This window comes from Oncorhynchus clarkii, chromosome 4, assembly GCF_045791955.1.
Source record: "Oncorhynchus clarkii lewisi isolate Uvic-CL-2024 chromosome 4, UVic_Ocla_1.0, whole genome shotgun sequence".
Lineage (NCBI taxonomy): Eukaryota > Metazoa > Chordata > Actinopteri > Salmoniformes > Salmonidae > Oncorhynchus > Oncorhynchus clarkii.
In genome coordinates this window covers 95,301,961-95,328,602 of record NC_092150.1, presented here as the reverse complement: position 1 = coordinate 95,328,602, position 26,642 = coordinate 95,301,961, and the positions used below count along the sequence as shown (strand labels likewise).

Here is a 26,642-nt window from a genome sequence, read left to right as displayed (position 1 = left end):
TTGCGGTTCTCAATGCGCTTACCGGTGTTACAGATATACATGTCCGATAATGGCGCACCCTACTACGGACCTTTTTCAATGGGGGCCGGCCTGAATTATTTATGGAAGGTATGATTACTTTTTTTTTCTCCGTGCAACTGGTGATTGAAAACGTGCATCTGGTAACCCAAAATTGCGGTTCTCAATGCGCTTACTGGTGTTACAGATATACATGTCCGATAATGGCGCACCCTACTACGGACCTTTTTCAATGGGTGCCTGCCTGAATTATTTATGGAAGGTATGATTACTCCGTGCAACTGGTGATTGAAAACGTGCATCTGGTAACCCAAAATTGCGGTTCTCAATGCGGTTACCGGTGTTCCAGATATACATGTCCGGTAATGGCTGGGGGCCGGTCTGAATTATTTATGGAAGGTATGATTTTATTTTTTTCCCTCTTTTTCTGTGCAACCCTCTCTCAGTCAGGGCCGTCCCTGAGTGCTTTATGGACGGTTTAACATATCACGATGGATGCAGATTGTGATTTTCCTCCGTGCAACTGGTGATTGAAAACTTGCATCTGGTAACCCAAAAATTATAAAACTGTTTTAAATACTTTTACCGGTCATTCTATTGATATAGCCCGCTAGGGGAGTAACCCACTACGGCCCTGTCTCGGTCAGGGCCGTCCTTGAGTGCTTTATATACAGTTTAAGATATTACGATGGATGCAGATTGTTGTGCATCTGGTAACCTAAAAATTATAAAACTGTTTTAAATACATTTACCGGTCATTCTATTGTTATAGCCCGCTCTGTGAACATCCCACTACGGCCCTCTCTCAGTCAGGGCCGTCCTTAGGTGCTTTATGGACAGTTTTAAGATATGACGATGGATGCAGATTGTGATTGTTGTGCATCTGGTAACCCAAAAAGGCCCGTGTGCATCTGGTAACCCAAAAAATTAAATATGGTTCAAAATGCATTTACCGGTACTCCTGACATTCATGCCCGCTAGGGAAATACCCCACTGCGGCCCTCTCTCAGTCAGGGCCGTCCTTAGTGCTTTATGGACAGTTTAAGATATGACGATGGATGCAGATTGTGATTGTTGTGCATCTGGTAACCCAAAAAGGCCCGTGTGCATCTGGTAACCGCAAAATTATAAAACTGTTCAAAATGCATTTACCGGTCATTCTATTATTATAGCCCGCTCTGTGAACATCCCACTATGGCCCTCTCTCAGTCAGGGCCGCCCTTAGGTGCTTTATGGACAGTTTAAGATATGACGATGGATGCAGATTGTGATTGTTGTGCAACTGGGAACCCAAAAAGGACCGTGTGCATCTGGTAACCCAAAAATTAAAAAACTGTTCAAAATGCATTTACCGGTCATTCTATTAGTATAGCCCGCTATTAGAGTACCCTACTACGGCCCTGTCTCGGTCAGGGCCGTCCTTGAGTGCTTTATATAAAGTTTAAGATATGACGATGGATTCAGATTGTTGTGCATCTGGTAACCCAAAAAGGCCCGTGTGCATCTGGTAACCCAAAAATTAAAATACTGTTCAAAATGCATTTACCGGTCATTCTATTAGTATAGCCCGCTATGGGAACACCCCACTACGGCCCTCTCTCGGTCAGGGCCGTCCTTGAGTGCTTTATATACAGTTTAAAATATGACGATGGATGCAGATTGTTGTGCATCTGGTAACCCAAAAAGGCCCGTGTGCATCTGGTAACCCAAAAAAATATAATACTGTTCAAAATGCATTTACCAAGCATTCTAATATTAAATCCCACTATGGAGCCCCACTACTGGGGAAAATTCACTGGAGGGCGCCAAAGGTACATCTATTTTTGAATCCTCCATATATTGTACCTTTGGCGCCATCCAGTGAATTTTCTCCAGTAGTGGGGCTTCATACTGGGCAGTAATATTAGGAGTCCAGGTAAATGTATTTTGAAACACATTTTTAATCATTTTAATGCATAAATGACACAAATACAAGGGTGAATTTCAAACAAATATGCTTTATTTAATCAGTTAATCATTTAGTGATTTGCCCCTCAATCAGTGTCCGGGCCCGGCTGGCATTTTTGGGCAAATTATGGTACCGGTAGTGGCGTGCCTGCGTTTCCAGAGAGTGACACATATGGTCAGCCACAGTTCCTCGGTCTGTATCCGAGCCTTGGTTAAAGTTCAATGTGGCAACACTGCGTCGAATTGTACCGAAGGTCACTTTACTTCCAATGCCAAACTCTGCAAAGATTTGCCCCACATACTCACACAGATTACCGTACGGTTGACCGCAGGATGTGAAAAAAAAGAGTTCTATGTCTGAGGTCATTCCACTCAGATGAGGCCTGATTTGATGGAATCGTTTAAGCCAAGTGTATTCCTCCTGACATAGAACAATTCTGCACTCCCCGAAGCTATAGTTTGTTTTGTGGCTCGCTACGCACATCTGATAACCCCCACCTTCCGGGGTTATTTCAGTGAAATCACTCTCACTAAACATGGTGACTGGGGATCGTCGAGTGCCATTAAATATGGCCACCCGGCTGGACATGAGAGCTGCAACCCAACGCCTGTCAGAGCAGGTGGCACGGACCTCCAGCCTACTGAGAACTGAAGGAATGGCTTGATTGCTTAGCTCAACAAAGCGTTTTAACTCCGCAGCGCTGAGCACCTCGTCCCTGCAGCGTTGGCAGAATTTTACCCTATGCGTTGCCTGGCTCTGCCGCGAGTCCCTGTCCATCTTCGCCAAGCAGAGAAACATCTTTCGAATTCCAACGACCTTAGCTTGCATACCATTTGGCCGGAACTGAATAAGATAATTCAGGAAACCTCGAACATCAGCTCGGTACATTTTTAACGTGGATGGTGCCAAACCACGGTCATCACATTGACCATACCACTCAGACACACGTCTGTAGTTATCCAGAAAACACAGTCCTTCATCGGCCTTGCCCTCTGACATAATGCGGAGGAATTTCCGTACTCGGGATATACTGGTGCGACTATTGTCAATTTGTTTAACTGAAGGGTGTATACCCGTAATATATTGTTCATATTGAGTCAAAATTGCATTACTCCAAACCTCAATTCTGGATGGCACGCCGCCGTCTTCATCACTCTCGCTCTCCGTGGAAGTCGCCACGACACAGCCTTGCTCCCTCGGATCCGAGCACAGTTCACTACCGACCTGACTGATTGGCTGCACCGCCGCCGACGCATCACCCTGCCGTCTGATCACCCTCGTCCACCAGCTGCTGCTCCACGGACAACTCACTTTCAAAACACTGCAAAATCACAGGGTCCTCCGGCCGCGGTTCAACACCGTTGTCAGGCTGCATATACTGCCCTGATTCGGGCTGCTGTCTCTCACTCGAAAACCGGCTACATTGCATAGCATTCGTCCATTCCATAGTACCGGACTTAAGTGCATGTACAGACTTGAAATGTCGGTCTAGCCGCACAATATTTTGTTTACAACAAAGCCCACAGTCGCGTCTTGGTCTGCTGCTCATAGCTTCTCTCTCCTGCCTTCCTCCGTGTCTCTTTGTTTGCTACACCAAACAACCTAAACCTAAACATGGCCAGACGCCTAGGTGTTGGGCATCGGGGGGCCTGGATACAGCCATCCCAGGCACATTATCTACATCTACAAGAGAGAGCTCCACTACAAAAGACCCGACACAGCACACTTCAACCACAGCAGAAAATTAGAAAAACACCTCCCAGGAAGGAAATAATGGGTGTACTACAACCCCACAAGGGTAAACTTCATCCTATTATAGCCTCATAGTTTTGTCCCACACAGACAAGGTGCAAAGACCAACAGAACAACAGTATAGCCCAGAACAACAGTATAACCCACCGCTCTCCTCCACCACAATGGAAGCCTATGGAGAATCGATAACACAGACACCCAACTTCAAAGGTAAGTATGGACCACTTTAACACCTCCAAACAGGTCCCCTTACAGGAGCACCTCCCTAGGAAGGTGGACATCTGCCCTAAACACCCTTTGGACCCTGGGAAGGCCCACACTCAATATAGAAATGAACCCACTACAACCAGAGCTAATTGCTCCCAACACCTCATACCAGGCAATGGGAGAGAGAGAAAAGACAGCTAACTACTCATCTTTATTCACTTGCCATGACCACAAAACACCTCAGAAAGATCTCTACAGGGGCTGGCTCCAACCCCCCAAGTGTACACCCTTGCTTCTGACACCTCCTGTACCTGCCACCATCAGAAAATTATTATGGCACTTTTACCTTTTGTGACTAGTGGGCAGTATTTTCATTTTTGGAAAAATAACGTTCCCGTAGTAAACGGGATATTTTGTCAGGACAAGATGCTAGAATATGCATATAATTGACAGCTTAGGATAGAAAACACAAAAAGTTTCCAAAACTGTAAAAATATTGTCTGTGAGTATAACAGAACTGATATTGCAGGCAAAAGCCTTAGAAAAATCCAAGCCAGAAGTGACTCATATTTTGAAAATCTGAGATGACAGTGTGGTTAACAAAAGGCTAAGCTTGTGTTTGAATATATTTATTTCATTTCATTTGCGATTTTCATGAATAGGAAAAGTTTCTAGAGGTATTTATGTCTGCTGCGTTATGCTAATGCGTTTGAGGCTATGATTACGCTCCCGGATACGGGATTGCTCGTTGCAAGAGGTTAATTTGATTAGTTTTCTGATTTCCGTGACCAAGTTACCTGCTGCTAGCTGGACAAAATGCTATGCTAGGCTATCGATAAACTTACACAAATGCTTGTCTAGCTTTGGCTGTAAAGCATATTTTGAAAATCTGAGATAACAGGGTGATTAACAAAAGGCTAAGCTGTGTCTCAATATATTTCACTTGTGATGTTCATGAATAGGAATATTTTCTAGGAATATTTATGTCCGTTGCGTTATGCTAATTAGTGTCAGTCAATGATTACGCTCCCGCACGCGGTATGGGGAGTCACTAGAGGTTAAAACCAGAGAGGATGAGCCTATCGCCCCTTGATGCTAACACACATGGCAGAACAAAGGTGAAGACTACCATCTTTGGAGGACCAGTTGAGGGACTTCTACACCACCTAGAAACCTCATCAATGACTGTTTCTAATCCCACAGACTTTGTCTCTTACCTCCAACTCATCCTGGACCCAAAAAGAGAAAGGTAACCGGGCCCAATGCAATTGGAAACAAGGTTACATCAAGGCCATCACCATTGTAATCCATGGAGCTAGCTCTCTATCCCAGACCACTTTACCTCCAGATAACATGGACATCCCATGCAGGCCACTACAGGTACTGCAATCTGATTGGACAACACGGCCATACCACTCACATGCACAAAGCATGCCATCATCATGCTCCAATGAGCATCATTGACACCTTCTGGACCACACCCCTTTCTTTATAAAAGAAGGACATCATCTCAGGCTCAGCACCATTTGGGTGAAGCACTTCAAGCAGAGAACTTCATCCAGATGCCAGCAATGAGCAAGAGACCCACTGTAGAAGACTCACCCCACTACGGCTAGATCTACCAGACCTCCACTCCCAACGATCTGAGCTATTAGACCCTCGCCTTCACCAACTAGATCTCCCAGACCTCCACCCCAACAAACACTACACCTGCACCACACACACGTTTTTCCAGTCCGGAACGGGTAGCTCCCTAGTACCGTCTAGGTGCTCCTTTTGGCACACTTTTTACTTCCTTTATCTCCCTGCCAACTGAAGGAGACCCCCTCCGTTCAACACACCTGTCCACCAGAACATCACCGCTCTCCACGAGACCAACCCAGCCCAGACACTACTCTACTACTCTAGAGCTCAGAGGTACTCTACTACTCTAGAGCTCAGAGGAACTCTACTACTCTAGAGCTCAGAGGAACTCTACTACTCTAGAGCTCAGAGGTACTCTACTACTCTAGAGCTCAGAGGTACTCTACAGCTCAGAATCCTGGTGCTACCTGGTGCTAACATGCATCCTTTGTCATGAATTTGTCCACATTCTGATTGTGTCCACATTTTTAGACAGTTGTAAAAGATTAAAAACCACATTGTGATCAGATCTTACTGATCACCTCCGGAGGTAGTCAGGACCTATCTAGATATAAATCAAGTGTAAACGTATCCAGATGGTCAAACCATTTAAATAATCGTTATACCAGCCTCTAAAATATTTGATAGTTAGGACCATTGAGTCATGGAATCAATAATTGTCTTAAAATAACTAAATGCGGCCTCCCGGGTGGCACAGTGGTCTAAGTCACTGCATCGCAGTGCTAGCTGTGCCACCAGAGACTCTGGGTTTGAGCCCAGGCTCTCTCGCAGCCGGACGCGACCTGGAGGTCCATGGGGCGACGCACAATTGGCCTAGCGTCATCCGGGTTATGGAGAGTTTGGCCGGTAGGGATATCCTTGTCTCATCATGCACTAGCGACTCCTGTGGCGGGCTGGGTGCATTGCACGCTGACCAGGTCGCTAGGTGCACGGTGTTTCCTCCAACACATTGGTGCGGCTGGTTTCCGGGTTGGATGCACGCTGTGTTAAGAAGCAGTGCGGCTTGGTTGGGTTGTGTTTCGGAGGACGCATGGCTCTCAACCTTCGTCTCTCCCAAACCCGTACGGGAGTTGTAGCGATGAGACAAGATAGTAACTACTAACAGTTGGATACCACGAAATTGGGGGTAAAATTTAAAAAAAAATGTTTAAACTAAATGCATATTATTTTTGAAAGAAAATCTGTCAATATGGTCACAATGCGGACACAGTGGACGGAGAAGAGACACATTTTAATACCATGTGCAGATCCGGAAAAACCATGACCAGATAATGTCAGAAGTGTCCAGAAAGAATAATCTCAGCTGAAGCTAAACACATACAAATAAATGATAAAGACCAACACATAGACACACAAACAAATAAAACAATAACACAGATATATACAGTACCAGTCAAAAGTTATGGACGCACCTACTAATTTCAGGGTTTTTCGTAATCTTTACTATTTTCTACATTGTAGTTTAATAGTGAAGACATTAAAACTATGAAATAACACATGGAATCATGTAATAACCAAAAAATGTTAAACAAATCAAAATATATTTTATATTTGAGATAATTCAAAGTAGCCACCCTTTGCCTTGATGACAGCTTTGCACACTTTTGGCATTCTCTCAACCAGCTTCAAGAGTTGGTCACCTGGAATGCATTTCAAATAACAGGTGTGCATTTAAAAGTGAATTTGTGGAATTTCTTTCCTTCTTAATTAATGCTTTTGAACCAAACAGTTGTGTTGTGACAAGGTAGGGGTGTTATACAGAAGATAGCCCTATTTGGCAAAATACCAAGTCCATATTATGGCAAGAACAGCTCAAATAAGCAAAGAGAAAAGACAGTCAATCATTACTTTAAGACATGAATGTCAGTCAATGCGGAACATTGCAAAAACTTTGAAAGTTTCTTGAAGAACAGTCGCAAAAACCAACAAGCGCTATGATGAAACTGACTCTCATGAGGCCACAGGAAAGGAAGACCGAGAGTTGCCTCTGCTGCAGAGTATACATTCATTAGAGTTAACTGCACTTCAGATTGCAGCACAAATAAATGCTTCACAGAGTTCAAGTAACAGACACATCTCAACATCAACTGTTCAGACGAGACTTTGTGAATCAGGCCTTCATGGTTGAATTGCTACAAAGAAACCACTACTAAAGGATACCTATAAAAAGAAGAGATTTGCTTGGTCAAAGAAACACGAGCAATGGACATTAGACAGGTGGAAATCTGCCCTTTGGTCTGATGAGTCCAAGTTTAAGATTTCTGGTTCCAACCACTATGTCTTTGTGAGATGCAGAGTAGGTGAACGGATGATCTCCACATGTTTGGTTCCCACCGTGAAGCATGGAGGAGGTGGTGTGATGGTGCTTTAATGATGACACTGTCTGTGATGTATTTAGAATTCAAGGCACACTTAGTCAGCATGGCTAACACAGTATTCTGCCGTGATACGCCATCCCATCTGGTTTTGCGCTTAGTGGGACAATCATTTGTTTTTCAACAGGACAATGACCCAACACACCTCCAGGCTGTGTAAGGGATATTTGACCAAGAAGGAGATTGATTGAGTGTTGCATCAGATGACCTAGCCTCCACAATCACCCAATCTCAACCCAATTGAGATGGTTTGGGATGAGTTGGACCGCAGGGAGGAAAAGCAGCCAACAAGTGCTCAGCATAAGTGGAAACTCCTTCAAAGCATTCCAGGTGAAGCTGGTGTAGAGAATGGCAAGAGTGTGCAAAGCTGTCATCATAGCAAACGGTGGCTATATTGAATAATGTAAAATATTTAGGACATTTCTGTTCTGTTTAGTTCTGTTTAATTCTGTGTTTTTAATGGTCTCCACTCTTGTTCCCTGCAACTAATCTGGGCGTATGGTCACCAGAGATGGCTTGAGCTGACAAATTAGTTAAAGCCTGCATTACATAGACACGAATGTGTTTTACTAGGGATAGCTTAGCAGTAGAACAATCCCTCATTGTCTCAAAATCAACTGGGCAACTAATCCAGGGTGTGGTTAAAACAACATCTCTATGCAGATAATGACAGCATGAACCCAGAGTTGCTCATGATGCTCCTTGGTCTGCATGATGTAAAAACAGCCAACACGTGCTCAGTATATGTGGGAAATCCTTCAAGACTGTTGGAAAAGCATTCCTCATAAAGCTGGTTGAGAGAATACCAAGAGTGTGCAAAGTTGTCGAGGCAAAGGGTGGCTACTTTGAAGAATATCAAATATAAAATATATTTTGATTTGTTTAACACTTTTTTGGTTACTACATGATTCCATGTGTTATTTCATAGTTTTGATGTCTTCTACAATGTAGAAAATAGAAAAACCCTGGAATGAGTGGGTACTGTAAATACACAAAACATGTACAAAACATTAAGAACACCTGCTGTTTCCATGACATAGACTGTCCAAGTGAATACAGGTGAAAGCTATGATCCCTCATGACTGCACGGTCAGGCATGACTACAACACCATCGTTAATTAAGTTTGCCGATGACACAACAGTGGTAGGCCTGATCACCGACAATGACGAGACAGCCTATAGGGAGGAGGTGCAAGGACAACAACCTGTCCCTCAACGTAAACAATATTACAAGGAATATATGTGATGATACAGAATTGGGCTGTTTAATTCCAGTCCTGGAGGGGCAAACCACTTCTGGTTTTTGTCTGGTAATTGCACTCACCTGATGTCCCAGGTCTGAGTCAGTTCCTGATTAGAAGGAAAGGATGAAAACCAGAACTGTTTTGCCATAATTGACATTGAACACCCCTAAGACAAAATATACCACATGGAATATACACTGTACAAACCATTAGGAACACCTGCTCTTTCCATTACATAGACTGACAAGGTGAATCCAGGTGAAAGCTATGATCCCTTATTGATGTCACTTGTTAAATCCACTTCAATCAGTATAGATGAAGGGGAGGAAACAGGTTAAAGAAGGATTTTTAAGCCTTGAGACAACTGAGACATTGATTGTGCATGTGTGCCATTCAGAGGGTGAATGGACAAGACAAAATATTTAAGTGCATTTGAATACGGTATGGTAGAAGGTGCCAGGCGCACCAGTTTGAGTGTATGAAGAACTGCAACACTGCTGGGTTTTTCAAGCTCAACAGTTTCCTGTGTGTATCAAGAATGGTCCACCACCAAAAGGACATCCAGCCAACTTGACACAACTGTGGGAAGCAATGGAGTCAACATGGGCCAGCATCTCTGTGGAATGCTTTAGAAACCTTGTAGAGTCCATACCTCAACGAATTGAGGCTGTTCTTAGGGAAAAGGGGTGTGGGGGAGATGCAACTCAATATTAGGAAGGTGTTCTTCATGTTTTGTACACTCAGTGTATATGATAATAGGGTTAAGGACATTCAAAGGTAATTTCTAATTGAGCCAACATCTACTGCGTTTACCTTGAATGCAACCTCCTCGAATGCTGTAACATTGCCTTCATAAACTGCATTGTCTACAAGTGTTGAATCCCGGCCTAGGTAATTCAATCAAGTCAGCGTGGGGCTAATGCTAACCTTCTGTCTCACCATTAAGCTGGGGCTCTATTAACTAATTATAGGTACTGGGTTAGAGTTTGGGTCCAAATGGTTAAAATATGACTCTATTAACTCATTATAGATACTAGGTTAGGGTTAAAACACGAGTTGTACCTTACTGACTTTATGGCATAACCAAACACAGAGGTTTCCAACATAAAACAAGGACTAAATACTGTATCTATTAGGTAGAATGCTGTCTATATATCTATATATCTATCTATCTATCTATCTATCTATCTATCTATCTATCTATCTATATATCTTGCCTTCAGAAAGTATTCAGACCCCTTGACTTTTTCCAAATTTTGTTTCATTACAACCTTCTTCTAATATGGACTAAATAAATAAAAAATCCTCCACAATATACTCACAATACCCCATACTGGCAAAGTGAAAACAGTTTCTGAGAAATTTTGCTGATTTAAAAAAATAAATAAACAGAAATACCTTATTTACATAAGTATTCAGACCCTTTGCTATGAGACTTGAAATTGAGCTCAGGTATAGCCTGTTTCCATTGATTATCCTTGGGATATTTCTACAACTTGACTGGAGTTGACCTGTGGTAAATTCAATTGATTCAACATGATTTGGAAAAGCACACACCTGTAAATATAAGGTCCCACAGTTGACAGTGCATGTCAGAGCAAAAACCAAGCCATGAGTTTGAAGGAATTGTCCGTAGAGATCTGAGACAGGATTGTGTCGAGGCACAGATCTGGGGAAGGGTACCAAAAACGTTCTGTAGCATTGAAGGTTCCCAAGAATATAGTGGCCTCCATCATTCTTAAATGGAAGAAGTTCGGAACCACTAAGACTGTTTCTAGAGCTGGCCTCCCGGCCAAACTGAGCAATCAGGGAGAAGGGCCTTGGTCAGGGAGGTGACAAAGAACCCGATGGTCACTCTGACAGAGCTCTAGAGTTCCTCTGTGGAGATGGAAGAACCTTCCAGAAGGACTACCATCTCCACAGCACTCCACCAATCAGGCCTTAATGGTAGATTGGCCAGCCACTCCTCAGTAAAAGGCACATGATTCTCTGGTCTGATGAAACCAAGATTGAACTCTTTGGCCTGAATGCCAAGCGTCACGTCTGGAGGAAACCTAGCACCATCCCTACGGTGAAGCATGGTGGTGGCAGCATCATGCTGTGGAGATGTTTTGCAGTGGCATGGACTGGGAGACTAGTCAGGATTGAGGAAAAGATGAACATAGGAAAGTATAGAGCAATCCTTGATGAAAACCTTCTCAAGAGTGCTCAGGACCTCAGACTGGAGCAAAGGTTTACCTTCCAACAGGACAACGACCCTAAGCACACAGCCAAGACAATGCAAGAGTGGCTTCCGGACAGGTCTCTGAATGTCCTTGATTGGCCCAGCCAGAGCCTGAACTTGAAACCGATCAAACATCTCTGGAGAAACATGAAAATAGCTTTGCAGCAACTCTCTCCATCCAACCTGACAGAGCTTGAGAGGATCTGCAGAGAAGAATGGGAGAAACTTCCCAAATACAGGTGTGTCAAGCTTGTAGCGTCATACCCAAGAAGACTCGAGGCTGTAATTGCTGCCAAAGGTGAATCAACAAAGAACTGACTAAAGGGTCTGAATACTTTAAGTAAATGTCATTTCATTTTATTTATTTATTTTAATTAGCAAAAATCTTGCTATATATCTTTCTCCTGGGGAACTGCTGTCAGGTCTTCATTCTTCATGTTTGTCCTTTTCAGAAGTTCTTCCGATGAGTATTCAATCAACTGTTTAAATTCTAACAAAGGGATTCACATCCAGGATCTGTTATTATACGATACCACATGTTCTTGTATATTTTGTTGTATGCAATTATGTGCGTGTGTGTATTGATTGGTTGATTGATTGACCCACACACTACACAGGAACTAGTAGGAAGGAACATGTATCAATAGTTTTTATTGAACACAGGTATTTTAGAAGGTATGGTTTTAACATACAGTATATGTAATTCAAAGCCTACAAGAAAAGTTATTTAAATATTTATATATATATCTATACAAATGTTTATGAAGGGTCAAAGAGCTTGTATCATAATTGTAGTTCTGGGGAGTGTACAAAGATAGACATGCACAACAAAATGTTTCCATGGCAACTGAATAGTCACCTTTACAAAATGGCAGAGTCTCAGAAATCTGGACTCACACACACGCACGCACACACAGGCACACACACAAGCACAGGCACATGAACACACACACACACTCTCACCAACATAGTGAACCCAGTCTCACACTCTCACCAACATAGTGAACCCAGTCTCACACTCTCCCCAACATAGTGAACCCAGTCTCACACTCTCACCAACATAGTGAACCCAGTCTCACACTCTCACCAACATAGTGAACCCAGTCTCACACTCTCCCCAACATAGTGAACCCAGTCTCACACTCTCACCAACATAGTGAACCCAGTCTCACACTCTCACCAACATAGTGAACCCGGTCTCACACTCTCACCAACATAGTGAACCCAGTCTCACACTCTCACCAACATAGTGAACCCAGTCTCACACTCCCACCAACATAGTGAACCCAGACCCCAGTCTCTTGGTTCTAAAACGGTAAACGTAATAATGGCATTAATTGCACTGTTCAGGTGGAGACTGGAGGGAGAACGTATTGTGTGTATGTGTGCGTATGTGTGTACATGTGTACCCCGCTCCTCTCCCGTTGACTCCCAGATGGCGCTGACCAGAAGTCCCTGTCTCTACTTCCTGTTGTTCAGAATGAATAAATGTCTCTGTCAGTCTCCACAGAGATTAGCTCCTCCTCCCAGGGATCAAACCCTGACAAACACAGGCACATACACTGCACAGCACAGGGAAAGGGCTACTCTGTCTTTTCAGCTTTGCCGTCTTTATTGAGCAGCTCGCTGGTTTTCCGGACAGTTCCGGTCTTTTCAGTCTCCTGACCAGAGGTTTTCCCAGGGTTCCCGGCGGCAGAATGTTTATCCAGGAAGTTGAGCATCTCACTAAGAACAGTCTGGAAGGTGCTGAGAGCCGCGCACACTGCCGGAGTCCCGAATCCATGGGTGATCAGACTGGAGAACACAAACACATGAAGACATAAATATACACTACATATATAGATAGACATGATATACATTATATATACACTATATACACATTATATATACACTATACAGTGTATTTTGAAAGTATTCAGACCACTTCCCATTTTCCACATTTTGTTACGTTACAACCTTATTCTGAAATTGATTAAATCATTTTTTCTCCTCAATCTACACACAATAGCCCACAATGACAGAGCAAAAACACCTTCTTTTTTTTGGGGGGGGGGGGGGCAAATGTATTAAAAATCTAAAAAGTATCCAGACCCTTTGCTATGAGACTCAAAATTGAGCTCAGGTGCATCCTGTTTCCATTTATCATCCTTGAGATGTTTCTACAACTTGATTGGAGTCCACCTGTGGTAAATTCAATTGATTGGATATGATTTGGAAATGCACTCAACTGTCTATATAAGGTACCACAGTTGACAGCGCATGTCAGAGCAAAAGCCAAGCCATGAGGTGGAAAGAATTGTCCGTAGGGCTCCGAGACAGGATTGTGTCGAGGCAAACATCTGGGGAAGGGTACCAAAACGAAGGTCCCCAAGAACACAGTAGCCTCCATCATTCCTAAATGGAAGACGTTTGGAACCACCAAGACTCTTTCTAGAGGAGTAAAAGGCCTTGGTCAGGAAGGTGACCAATAACCTGATGGTCACTCTGACCGAGAAACTTGTTTCAAATGGTCTGAGAGTCCTTTAGGAGCCTTTTGGCAAACTCCAAGTTTGCTATCATGTGCCTTTTACTGAGGAGTGGCTTCTGTCTGGCACCTCTACCATAAGGTCCTGATTGGTGGAGTACTGAAGAGATGGTTGTCCTTCTGGAAGGTTCTCCCATCTCCACAGAGGAACTCTGGAGCTCTATCAGAGTGACAATTGGGTTCTTTGTCACCTACCTGACCAAGGCCCTTCTCCCCCGATTGATCAGTTAGGCTGGGTGGCCAGTCCTAAGAACAGTCTTAGCAGTTCCAAACTTTTTACATTTAAAAATAATGGAAGCCACTGTGTTCTTGGGGACAGTCAATGCAGCAGATTTTTTTGGGTACCCTTCCCCAGATCTGTGCCTCGACACAATCCTGTCTCGGCGTTCTACAGACAATTCCTTCGACCACATGGCTTGGTTTTTGTTCTGACATGCACTGTCAACTGGGTGACCTTATATAGACAGTTGTGTGCCTTTCCAGATCATGTCTAATCAATTGAATTTTCCACACGTGGACTCCAATCAAGTTGTAGAAACATCTCAAGGATGATCAATGGAAACAGGATGCACCTGAGCTCAATTTCGAGTCTCATAGCAAAGGATCTGAATACTGATGTAATAAAGATAATTGTGTTTTTTACTTTCAATACATTTGCAAAAATGTATTCTATCCTGTTTTCACTTTGCCATTATGGGGTACTGTGTGTAGATTGATGAGGATGTTTTTTTATTTAATCTATTTTAGAATAAGGCCTGAATAATTTCCGAATGCACTATACACTATATAGACACAATATACACTATATATACATTATAAATACACTATAGACACTATGCAGACACAACACACACTATACAAACACTATAGATATACAGTACCAGTCAAAAGTTTGGACACACCTACTGATTCAAGGGTTTTTCTTTATTTTTACTATTTTCTACATTGCAGAATAATAGTGAAGACAAACTACGAAATGACACATATGGAATCATGTATTAACCGAAAGTGTTGATGAAATCAAAATATATTTTACATTATTCAATGTAGCCACCGTTTGCTATGATGACAGCTTTGCACACTCTTGCCATTCTCTAAACCAGCTTCACCTGGAATGCTTTTCCACCAGTCTTGAAGGAGTTCCCACATATGCTGAGCTACTTTGGCTACTTTTTCTCCCTGCGGTCCAACTCATCCCAAACCATCTCAACTGGGTTGAGGTTGGGTCATTGTGGAGGCCAGGTCATCTGATGCAGCACTCAATCAATCTCCTTCTTGGTCAAATATCCCTTTCCCAGCCTGGAGGTGTGTTGGGTCATTGTCCTGTTGAAAAACAAATTATAGTCCCACTAAGAGCAAACCAGATGGGATGGCGTATCACGGCAGAATGCTGTGTTAGCCATGCTGGCTAAGTGTGCCTTGAATTCTAAATACATCACAGACAGTGTCATCATTAAAGCACCATCACACCACCTCCTCCGTGCTTCACGGTGGGAACCAAACGTGTGGAGATCATCCGTTCACCTACTCTGCATCTCACAATTACAGTTGGAACCAGAAATCTCAAGTTTGGACTCATCAGACCAAAGGACAGACTTCCACAGGTCTAATGTCCATTGCTCATGTTTCTTGTCCCAACCAAGTCTCTTCTTCTTATTGGTGTCATTTAAAAGTGGTTTCTTTGTAGCACATTCGGCCATGAAGGCCTGATTCACACATTCTCCTCTGAACAGTTGATGCTGAGATGTGTCTGTTACTTGATTTATGTGAAGTATTTATTTGGACTGCGTTCTGAAGTGCAGTTAACTCTAATAAACGTATCCATTGCAGCAGAGTTAACTCTGGGTCTTACTTCCCTGTGGCGGTCCTCATGAAAGCCAGTTTCATCATACCGCTTGATAGTTTTGCGACTGCACTTGAAGAAACTCTCAAATTTCTTAATGTTCCATATTGACTGATCTTCATGTCTTAAAGTAATGATTCACTGTCATTTCTCTTTGCTTATTTGAGCTGTTCTTGCAATAATATGGACTTGGTCTTTTACCAAATAGGGTTATATTCTGTATACCACCCCTACCTTGTCACAACACAACCGATTGGCTCAAACACATCAAGAAGGCACACCTTTTAATTGAAATGCATTCCAGGTGACTACCTCATGAAAAGTTGCCACTCTTTGCCTTGATGACAGCTATGCACACTCTTGGCATTCTCTCAACCAGCTTCATGAGATAGTCACCAATGCATTTCAATTAACATTAACTTGTTAAAAAAAACATTCTTAATGCATTTGAGCCAATCTGTTGTGTTGTGACAAGGTAGGGGTGATATACAGAAGATAGCTCTATTTGGCAAAAGACCAAGTCCATATTACGGCAAGAACAGCTCAAATAAGCAAAGAGAAATGACAGTCCATCATTACTTTAAGACAAGAAGGCCAGTCAATGTGGAAAATGTCAAGAACATTGAACGTTTCTTCAAGTGCAGTAGCAAAAAACATCAAGCGCAATGATGAAACTGGCTCTAATGATGACCGCCACAGGAAAGGAAGACCCAGAGTTACCCCTGCTGTTGAGGATAAGTTCATTAGAGTTATCAGCCTCAGAAATTGCAGCCCATCTCAACATCACCTATTCAGAGGAGACTGTGTGAATCAGGCCTTCGTGGCCGAATTGCTGCAAAGAAACCACTGCTAAAGGACACCAATAAGAAGAAGATACTTGCTTGGGCCAAGAAACATGAACAATGGACATTAGACAGGTGGAAATCTGTCCTTTGGTCTGATGAGTCCAAGTTTGAGATTTCTGGTTCCAACTGCCGTGTCTTTATGAGACGCAGAGTAGGTGAACGGATCATCTCTGCATGTGTGGTTCCCACCATGATGCATGGAGAAGGTGTGATGGTGTGGGGGTGCTTTGATGGTGACACTGCCTGTGATTTATTTTGAATTCAAGGCACAATTAACGTGCATGGCAACCACAGCATACTGCAGCAATACGCCATCCCATCCAGTTTGCTCTTAGTGGGACGATAATTTGTTTTTTAACAGGACAATGACCCAACACACCTCCAGACTGTGTAAGGGCTATTTGACCAAGAAGGATAGTGATGAGTGCTGCATCAGATGACCTGGCCTCTACAATCACCCGTTCTCAACCCAATTGAGATGGTTTGAAATGAGTTGGACCACAGAGTTTATTTATTTTTAATTCACCTTTATTTAACCAGGTAGGCTACAACTTGGACCTGGCCAAGATAAAGCAAAGCAGTTTGACACATACAACAAAGCAGAGTTACACATGGAATAAACAAATTTACAGTCAATAATACATTAGAAAAAGTATATATACAGTGTGTACAAAAGAGGTAAGATAAGGGAGGTAAGGCAATAAATAGGCCAAGGTGGCGAAGTAATTACAATATACCTTTTAAACACTGGAGTGATAGATGAGCAAATGATGATGTGCAAGTAGAAATACTGGAGTGCAAATGAGCAAGATAAATAAATAAATACAGTATCTGGATGAGGTAGTTGGATGGGCTATTTACAGATGGGCTATGTACAGGTGGAGTGATCTGTGAGCTGCTCTGACAGCTGGTGCTTAAAGCTAGTGAGGGAGATATGAGTCTCCAGCTTCAGTGATTTTTGCAGTTTGTTCCAGTCATTGGCAGCAGAGAACTGGAAGGAAAGGTGACCAAAGGGGGAATTGGCTTTGGGGGTGACAAGTGAGATGTACCTACTGGAGCGCGTGCTACGATTGGGTGCAGATATGGTGACCAGTGAGCTGAGATAAGGCGGGGATATACCTAGCAAAGACTTGTAGATGACCTGGAGCAAGTGGGTTTGGTGACGAGTTTGAAGCGAGGGCCAGTCAACGAGAGTGTACAGGTCGCAGTGGTGGGTAGTATATGCGGCTTTGGTGACAAAACGGATGGCACTGTGATAGACTCCATCCAATTGGTTGAGTAGAGTGTTGGAGGCTATTTTGTAAATGACATCGCCAAAGTCGAGGATCAGTAGGATGGTCAGTTTTACAAGGGTATGTTTGGCAGCATGAGTGAAGGATGCTTCGTTACGAAAGAAGAAGAAGCCGATTCTAGATTTAATTTTGGATTGGAGATAATAATGTGAGTCTGGAAGGAGAGTTGACAGTCTAGCCAGACACCTAGGTATTTGTAGTTGTCCGCATATTCTAAGTCAGAACTGTCCAGAGTAGTGATGCTGGACAGGCGGGCAGGTGCGGGCAGCGATCGGTTGAAGAGCATGCATTTAGTTTTACTTGCATTTAAGAGCAGTTGGAGGCCACAGAAGGAGAGCTGTATGGCATTGAAGCTCGTCTGGAGGTTAGTTAACACAGTGTCCAAAGAAGGGCTAGAAGTATACAGAATGGTTTCGTCTGCGTAGAGGTGGATCAGAGAATCACCAGCAGCAAGATCGACATCATTGATGTACACAGAGAAGAGAGTCGGCACGAGAATTGAACCGTGTGGCACCCCCATAGAGACTGCCAGGCCCTCCGATTTGACACACTGAACTCTATCAGAGAAGTAGTTGGTGAACCAGGCGAGGCTGTCATTTGAGAAACCAATGCTGTTGAGTCTGCCGATAAGAATGTGGTGATTGACAGAGTCGAAAACCTTGGCCAGGTCGATGATTACAGCTGCACAGTAATGTCTTATCGATGGCGGTTATGATATCGTTTAGGAGCGTGGCGGAGGTGCACCCATGACCAGCATTGAAACCAGATTGCATAGCGGAGAAGGTACGGTGGGATTCAAAATGGTCGTTAACTTGGCCTTCGAAGACCTTGGAAAGGCAGGGTAGGATAGATATAGGTATGTAGCAGTTTGGGTCAAGAGTGTCTACTCCTTTGAAGAGGGGAATGATCACGTCAGCTTTCAAATCTTTTGGAATCTTAGACGATACGAAAAAGAGGTTGAACAGGCTAGTAAAATGGTTTGCAACCATTTCGGCAGATAATTTTAGAAAGAGAGGGTCCAGATTGTCTAGCCAGGCTAATTTGTAGGGGTCCAGATTTTGCAGCTCTTTCAGAACATCAGCTATCTGGATTTGGGTGAAGGAGAAATGGGGAGGCTTGGGCGAGTTGCTGTGGGGGCTTCAGGGCAGTTGACCGGGGTAGGGGTAGCCAGGTGGAAAGCATGGCCAGCTGTAGAAAAATGCTTCTTGAAATTCTCAATTATTGTGGATTTATCAGTGGTGACAGTGTTTCCTAGCCTCAGTGCAGTGGGCAGCTGCGAGGAGGTGCTCTTTTTCTCCATGGACTTTACAGTGTCCCAGAACGTTCTTGAGTTTGTGCTACAGGATGCAAGAGTGAAGGAAAAGCAGCCAACAAGTGCTCAGCATATGTAGGAACTCCTTCAAGACTGTTGGAAAAGCATTCCACGTAAAGGTGGTTGAGAGAATGCCAAGAGTGTGCAAAGCTGTCATCAAGGCAAAGGGTGATTTGTTTAACACGTTTTGGGTTACTACATGGTTCCATATGTGTTATTTCATAGTTTTGATGTCTTCACTATTATTCTACAATGTAGAAAAAAGTACAAATAAAGAAAAACCTTTGATGTGTCCAAACTTTTGACTGGTACTGTATATCTGTATATACACTATGTCGACACTACATAAACAATATAGACATTATATATATACTAAATAGACACTATATACAATATATATATTCTCTATATAGATATTATCTACAGTATATAGACACTATATGTACAAAAATACACTATGTTTACACTAAATATAGATTATTTAGCTACTATATAAAGACTATATGTAAAGTGCCTTGCGAAAGTATTCGGCCCCCTTGAACTTTGCGACCTTTTGCCACATTTCAGGCTTCAAACATAAAGATATAAAACTGTATTTTTTTGTGAAGAATCAACAACAAGTGGGACACAATCATGAAGTGGAACGACATTTATTGGATATTTCAAACTTTTTTAACAATTCAAAAACTGAAAAATTGGGCGTGCAAAATTATTCAGCCCCTTTACTTTCAGTGCAGCAAACTCTCTCCAGAAGTTCAGTGAGGATCTCTGAATGATCCAATGTTGACCTAAATGACTAATGATGATAAATACAATCCACCTGTGTGTAATCAAGTCTCCGTATAAATGCACCTGCACTGTGATAGTCTCAGAGGTCCGTTAAAAGCGCAGAGAGCATCATGAAGAACAAGGAACACACCAGGCAGGTCCGACCGAGATACTGTTGTGAAGAAGTTTAAAGCCGGATTTGGATACAAAAAGATTTCCCAAGCTTTAAACATCCCAAGGAGCACTGTGCAAGCGATAATATTGAAATGGAAGGAGTATCAGACCACTGCAAATCTACCAAGACCTGGCCGTCCCTCTAAACTTTCAGCTCATACAAGGAGAAGACTGATCAGAGATGCAGCCAAGAGGCCCATGATCACTCTGGATGAACTGCAGAGATCTACAGCTGAGGTGGGAGACTCTGTCCATAGGACAACAATCAGTCGTATATTGCACAAATCTGGCCTTTATGGAAGAGTGGCAAGAAGAAAGCCATTTCTTAAAGATATCCATAAAAAGTGTCGTTTAAAGTTTGCCACAAGCCACCTGGGAGACACACCAAACATGTGGAAGAAGGTGCTCTGGTCAGATGAAACCAAAATTGAACTTTTTGGCAACAATGCAAAACGTTATGTTTGGCGTAAAAGCAACACAGCTGAACACACCATCCCCACTGTCAAACATGGTGGTGGCAGCATCATGGTTTGGGCCTGCTTTTCTTCAGCAGGGACAGGGAAGATGGTTAAAATTGATGGGAAGATGGATGGAGCCAAATACAGGACCATTCTGGAAGAAAACCTGATGGAGTCTGCAAAAGACCTAAGACTGGGACGGAGATTTGTCTTCCAACAAGACAATGATCCAAAACATAAAGTAAAATCTACAATGGAATGGTTCAAAAATAAACATATCCAGGTGTTAGAATGGCCAAGTCAAAGTCCAGACCTGAATCCAATCGAGAATCTGTGGAAAGAACTGAAAACTGCTGTTCACAAATGCTCTCCATCCAACCTCACTGAGCTCGAGCTGTTTTGCAAGGAGGAATGGGAAAAAATGTCAGTCTCTCGATGTGCAAAACTGATAGAGACATACCCCAAGCGACTTACAGCTGTAATCGCAGCAAAAGGTGGCGCTACAAAGTATTAACTTAAGGGGGCTGAATAATTTTGCACGCCCAATTTTTCAGTTTTTGATTTGTTAAAAAAGTTTGAAATATCCAATAAATGTCGTTCCACTTCATGATTGTGTCCCACTTGTTGTTGATTCTTCACAAAAAAATACAGTTTTATATCTTTATGTTTGAAGCCTGAAATGTGGCAAAAGGTCGCAAAGTTCAAGGGGGCCGAATACTTTCGCAAGGCACTGTACATTATATAGCCACGATATAGACACTATATAAATACTATATGACCATTATCTGACACTTTATATACACTATGTTTACAGTATATGTACATTATATAGACACTATATAAATACTACATGTACTTTATATAGACACTATATATACACTATGTTTACACTACATATACATTATATAGCCACTGTATAGCGAATATATATATACACTATATATGCACTTAATATACTACATACACAAAATAAATATGATATCAGCTATATAGTCAATATATACTCTACATATACACTATACAGATACTATATAAACTACTATATAAACTATATAGACAATATATACTCCACATATACACTATATAGATACTATATAAACTACTATATAAACTATATAGTCAATATATACTCTACATATACACTATATATGCAACATATACTTAATACCGTATAGACACAATATAAACACTATATTTGTCACAACTTCCGCCGAAGTTGGCTCCCCTGCCTGTTCGGGCGGTGCTCGGTGGTCGTCGTCACCGTCCTACTAGCCGCCACCGATCCCTTTTTCGTTTGTCTGTTTGTTTAGTCTTATTAGTTTCACCTGTGTTTCTGTTGTTTGGTTTAATTAGCTTCCCTATATTTAGTAGGTAGGCCTGCCCTTGTTTTGTGCGGGATTGTCTTTATGTTACGCGTGCGCATTTTAGGTAGTGGTGGATTTTCTTTTCTTTACCTGAGCACCCTGTGGTTTTTGGGTTGTCTCGTTGTATGTCCCACACCCTGTATTTGTTGGGCTTATTATTTTGTTGTGCCTGAGTAAAGCACTTAACCTCAGTAGAACTCTCTCTGCATCTGATTCCTGCACCCAACTAGTCCCTTTCCTGCACCCACCTGGCAATATTCACTATATGCACAATATGTAGACACTATTCATACCATATATACACACTATATATACATTATATAGACGTTATATAGACACTATATAGACACAATATGTATATATATTATTTAGACACAATATTGGCACTGTTCAAAAGTTTTGGGTCACTTAGAAATGTCCTTGTTTTCCATGAAAACTAACATGAATTGTGTCGCAAAATGAATAGAAAATCTAGTCAAGATGTTGACAAGGTTATAAATAATGATTTTTAATTGAAATAATAATTCTGTCCTTTAAACTTTGCTTTCTTCAAAGAATCCTCAATTTTCAGCAATTACAGCCTTGCAGACCTTTGGCATTCTAGTTGTCAATTTGTTGAGGTAATCTGAAGAGATTTCACCCCATGCTTCCTGAAGCACCTCCCACAAGTTGGATTGGCTTGATGGGCACTTCTTACATACCATACGGTGAAGCTGCTCCCACGACAGCTCAATAGAGTTGAGATCCGGTGATTGTGCTGGCCACTCCATTATAGACAGAAAACCAGCTGACTGCTTCTTCACTAAATAGTTATTGCATAGTTTGGAGCTGTGCTTTGGGTCATGTCCTATTGTAGGAGGAAATTGGCTCCAATTAAGTGCCATCCACAGGGTATGGCATGGTGTTGCAAAATGGAGTGATAGCCTTCCTTCTTCAAGATCCCTTTTATCCTGTACAAATCTTCCACTTTACCACCACCAAAGCACCCTCAGACCATCACATTGCCTCCACCATGATTGACAGATGGCGTCAAGCACTCCTCCAGCATCTATTCATTTTTTTTGCATCTCACGAATGTTCTTCTTTGTGATCTGAACACCTCAAACTTTGTCTGTCCATAATACTTTTTTCCACTCTTTCTCTGTCCAGTGCCTGTGTTCTTTTGCCCATCTTAATCTTTTCTTTTTATTGGCCAGTCTGAGATATGGCTTTTTTTCTGCAACTCTGCCTAGAAGGCCAGCATTCTTGAGTCGCATCTTCACTGTTGACGTTGAGACTGGTGTTTTGTGGGTACTATTTAATGAAGCTGCCAGTTGAGAACTTGTGAGGCTTTCAAACTAGACACTCTAATGTACTTGTCCTCTTGCTCAGATTTGCACCATGGCCTCCAATTCCTCTTTCTATTCTGGTTAGAGACCGTTTGCGCTGTTCTGTGAAGGGAGTAGTATATGGCGTTGTACAAGATCTTCAGTCAGGAGTGATGGTTGCTGATAATGGGTCTCTGTACGCCTATTTATTTTATTTTATTTTTTATTTCACCTTTATTTAACCAGGTATGCTAGTTGAGAACAAGTTCTCATTTGCAACTGCGACCTGGCCAAGATAAAGCATAGCAGTGTGAACAGACAACACAGAGTTACACATGGAGTAAACAATTAACAAATCAATAACACAGTAGAAAAAAAGGAGAGTCTATATACATTGTGTGCAAAAGGCATGAGGAGGTAGGCGAATAATTACAATTTTGCAGATTAACACTGGAGTGATAAATGATCAGATGGTCATGTACAGATATTGGTGTGCAAAAGAGCAGAAAAGTAAATAAATAAAAACAGTATGGGGATGAGGTAGGTAAAAATGGGTGGGCTATTTACCGATAGACTATGTACAGCTGCAGCGATCGGTTAGCTGCTCAGATAGCAGATGTTTGAAGTTGGTGAGGGAGATAAAAGTCTCCAACTTCAGCGATTTTTGCAATTCGTTCCAGTCACAGGGAGCAGAGAACTGGAACGAAAGGCGGCAAAATGAGGTGTTGGCTTTAGGGATGATCAGTGAGATACACCTGCTGGAGCGCGTGTTACGGGTGGGTGTTGCCATCGTGACTAGTGAACTGAGATAAGGCAGAGCTTTACCTAGCATGGACTTGTAGATGACCTGGAGCCAGTGGGTCTGGCGACGAATATGTAGCGAGGGCCAGCCGACCAGAGCATACAGGTCGCAGTGGTGGGTGGTATAAGGTGCTTTAGTGACAAAACGGATGGCACTGTGATAAACTGCATCCAGTTTGCTGAGTAGAGTGTTGGAAGCAATTTTGTAGATGACATCGCCGAAGTCGAGGATCGGTAGGATAGTCAGTTTTACTAGGGTAAGTTTGGCGGCGTGAGTGAAGGAGGCTTTGTTGCGGAATAGAAAGCCGACTCTAGATTTGATTTTCGATTGGAGATGTTTGATATGAGTCTGGAAGGAGAGTTACAGTCTAGCCAGACACCTAGGTACTTATAGATGTCCACATATTCAAGGTCGGAACCATCCAGGGTGGTGATGCTAGTCAGGCGTGCGGGTGCAGGCAGCAAACGGTTGAAAAGCATGCATTTGGTTTTACTAGCGTTTAAGAGCAGTTGGAGGCCACGGAAGGAGTGTTGTATGGCATTGAAGCTCATTTGGAGGTTAGATAGCACAGTGTCCAAGGATGGGACGGAAGTATATAGAATGGTGTCGTCTGCGTAGAAGTGGATCAGGGAATCGCCCGCAGCAAGAGCAACATCATTGATATACACAGAGAAAAGAGTCGGCCCGAGAATTGAACCCTGTGGCACCCCCATAGAGACTGCCAGAGGACCGGACAGCATGCCCTCCGATTTGACACACTGAACTCTGTCTGCAAAGTAGTTGGTGAACCAGGCAAGGCAGTCATCAGAAAAACCGAGGCTACTGAGTCTGTTGATAAGAATATGGTGATTGACAGAGTCGAAAGCCTTGGCAAGGTCGATGAAGACGGCTGCACAGTACTGTCTTTTATCGATGGCGGTTATGATATCGTTTAGTACCTTGAGCGTGGCTGAGGTGCACCCGCGACCGGCTCGGAAACCAGATTGCACAGCGGAGAAGGTACGGTGGGATTCGAGATGGTCAGTGACCTGTTTGTTGACTTAGCTTTCGAAGACCTTAGATAGGCAGGGCAGGATGGATATAGGTCTGTAACAGTTTGGGTCCAGGGTGTCTCCCCCTTTGAAGAGGGGGATGACTGCGGCAGCTTTCCAGTCCTTGTTGATCTCAGACGATATGAAAGAGAGGTTGAACAGGCTGGTAATAGGGGTTGCGACAATGGCGGCGGATAGTTTCAGAAATAGAGGGTCCAGATTGTCAAGCCCAGCTGATTTGTACGGGTCCAGGTTTTGCAGCTCTTTCAGAACATCTGCTATCGGGATTTGGGTAAAGGAGAACCTGGAGAGGCTTGGGCGAGTAGCTGCGGGGGAGGCGGAGCTGTTGGCCGAGGTTGGAGTAGCCAGGCGGAAGGCATGGCCAGCCGTTGAGAAATGCTTGTTGAAGTTTTCGATAATCATGGATTTATCGGTGGTGACCGTGTTACCTAGCCTCAGTGCAGTGGGCAGCTGGGAGGAGGTGCTCTTGTTCTCCATGGACTTCACAGTGTCCCAGAACGTTTTGGAGTTGGAGCTACAGGATGCAAATTTCTGCCTGAAGAAGCTGGCCTTAGCTTTCCTGACTGACTGCGTGTATTGGTTCCTGACTTCCCTGAACAGTTGCATATCGCGGGGACTATTCGATGTTATTGCAGTCCGCCACAGGATGTTTTTGTGCTGGTCGAGGGCAGTCAGGTCTGGAGTGAACCAAGGGCTACATCTGTTCTTAGTTCTGCATTTTTTGAACAGAGCATGCTTATCTAAAATGGTGAGGAAGTTACTTTTAAAGAATGACCAGGCATCCTCAACTGACGGGATGAGGTCAATGTCCTTCCAGGATACCCGGGCCAGGTCGATTAGAAAGGCCTGCTCACAGAAGTGTTTAAGGGAGCATTTGACAGTGATGAGGGATGGTCGTTTGACTGCGGCTCCGTAGCGGATACAGGCAATGAGGCAGTGATCTCTGAGATCCTGGTTGAAGACAGCGGAGGTGTATTTGGAGGGCCAGTTGGTCAGGATGACGTCTATGAGGGTGCCCTTGTTTACAGATTTAGGGTTGTACCTGGTGGGTTCCTTGATGATTTGTGTGAGATTGAGGGCATCTAGCTTAGATTGTAGGACTGCCGGGGTGTTAAGCATATCCCAGTTTAGGTCACCTAACAGAACAAACTCTGAAGCTAGATGGGGGGCGATCAATTCACAAATGGTGTCCAGGGCACAGCTGGGAGCTGAGGGGGGTCGGTAGCAGGCGGCAACAGTGAGAGACTTTTTTCTGGAGAGAGTAATTTTTAAAATTAGTAGTTCGAACTGTTTGGGTATTGACCTGGAAAGAATGACATTACTTTGCAGGCTATCTCTGCAGTAGACTGCAACTCCTCCCCGTTTGGCAGTTCAATCTTGACGGAAAATGTTATAGTTGGGTATGGAAATCTCAGGGTTAGCAGAGTGTGCTAAAGCAGTGCGTAAAACAAACTTAGGGAGGAGGCTTCTGATGTTGACATGCATGAAA

General features: G+C 43.1%; 1 protein-coding gene across 1 annotated transcript in view; it reads right to left on the bottom strand.

The window, feature by feature from the left end:
• Window positions 1–12,628: 12,628 nt before the first annotated feature.
• The window catches only part of LOC139407930 (transcription factor AP-2 delta (activating enhancer binding protein 2 delta)), a 37,731-nt gene continuing 23,717 nt past the window's right edge, over window positions 12,629–26,642 (bottom strand). Inside the window, exon 8 of the mRNA XM_071151816.1 lies at window positions 12,629–13,206. Within this exon, the coding sequence (XP_071007917.1) occupies window positions 12,996–13,206 (211 nt within the window). The 3' untranslated portion in view covers window positions 12,629–12,995. The remainder of the gene's footprint in view (window positions 13,207–26,642) is intronic.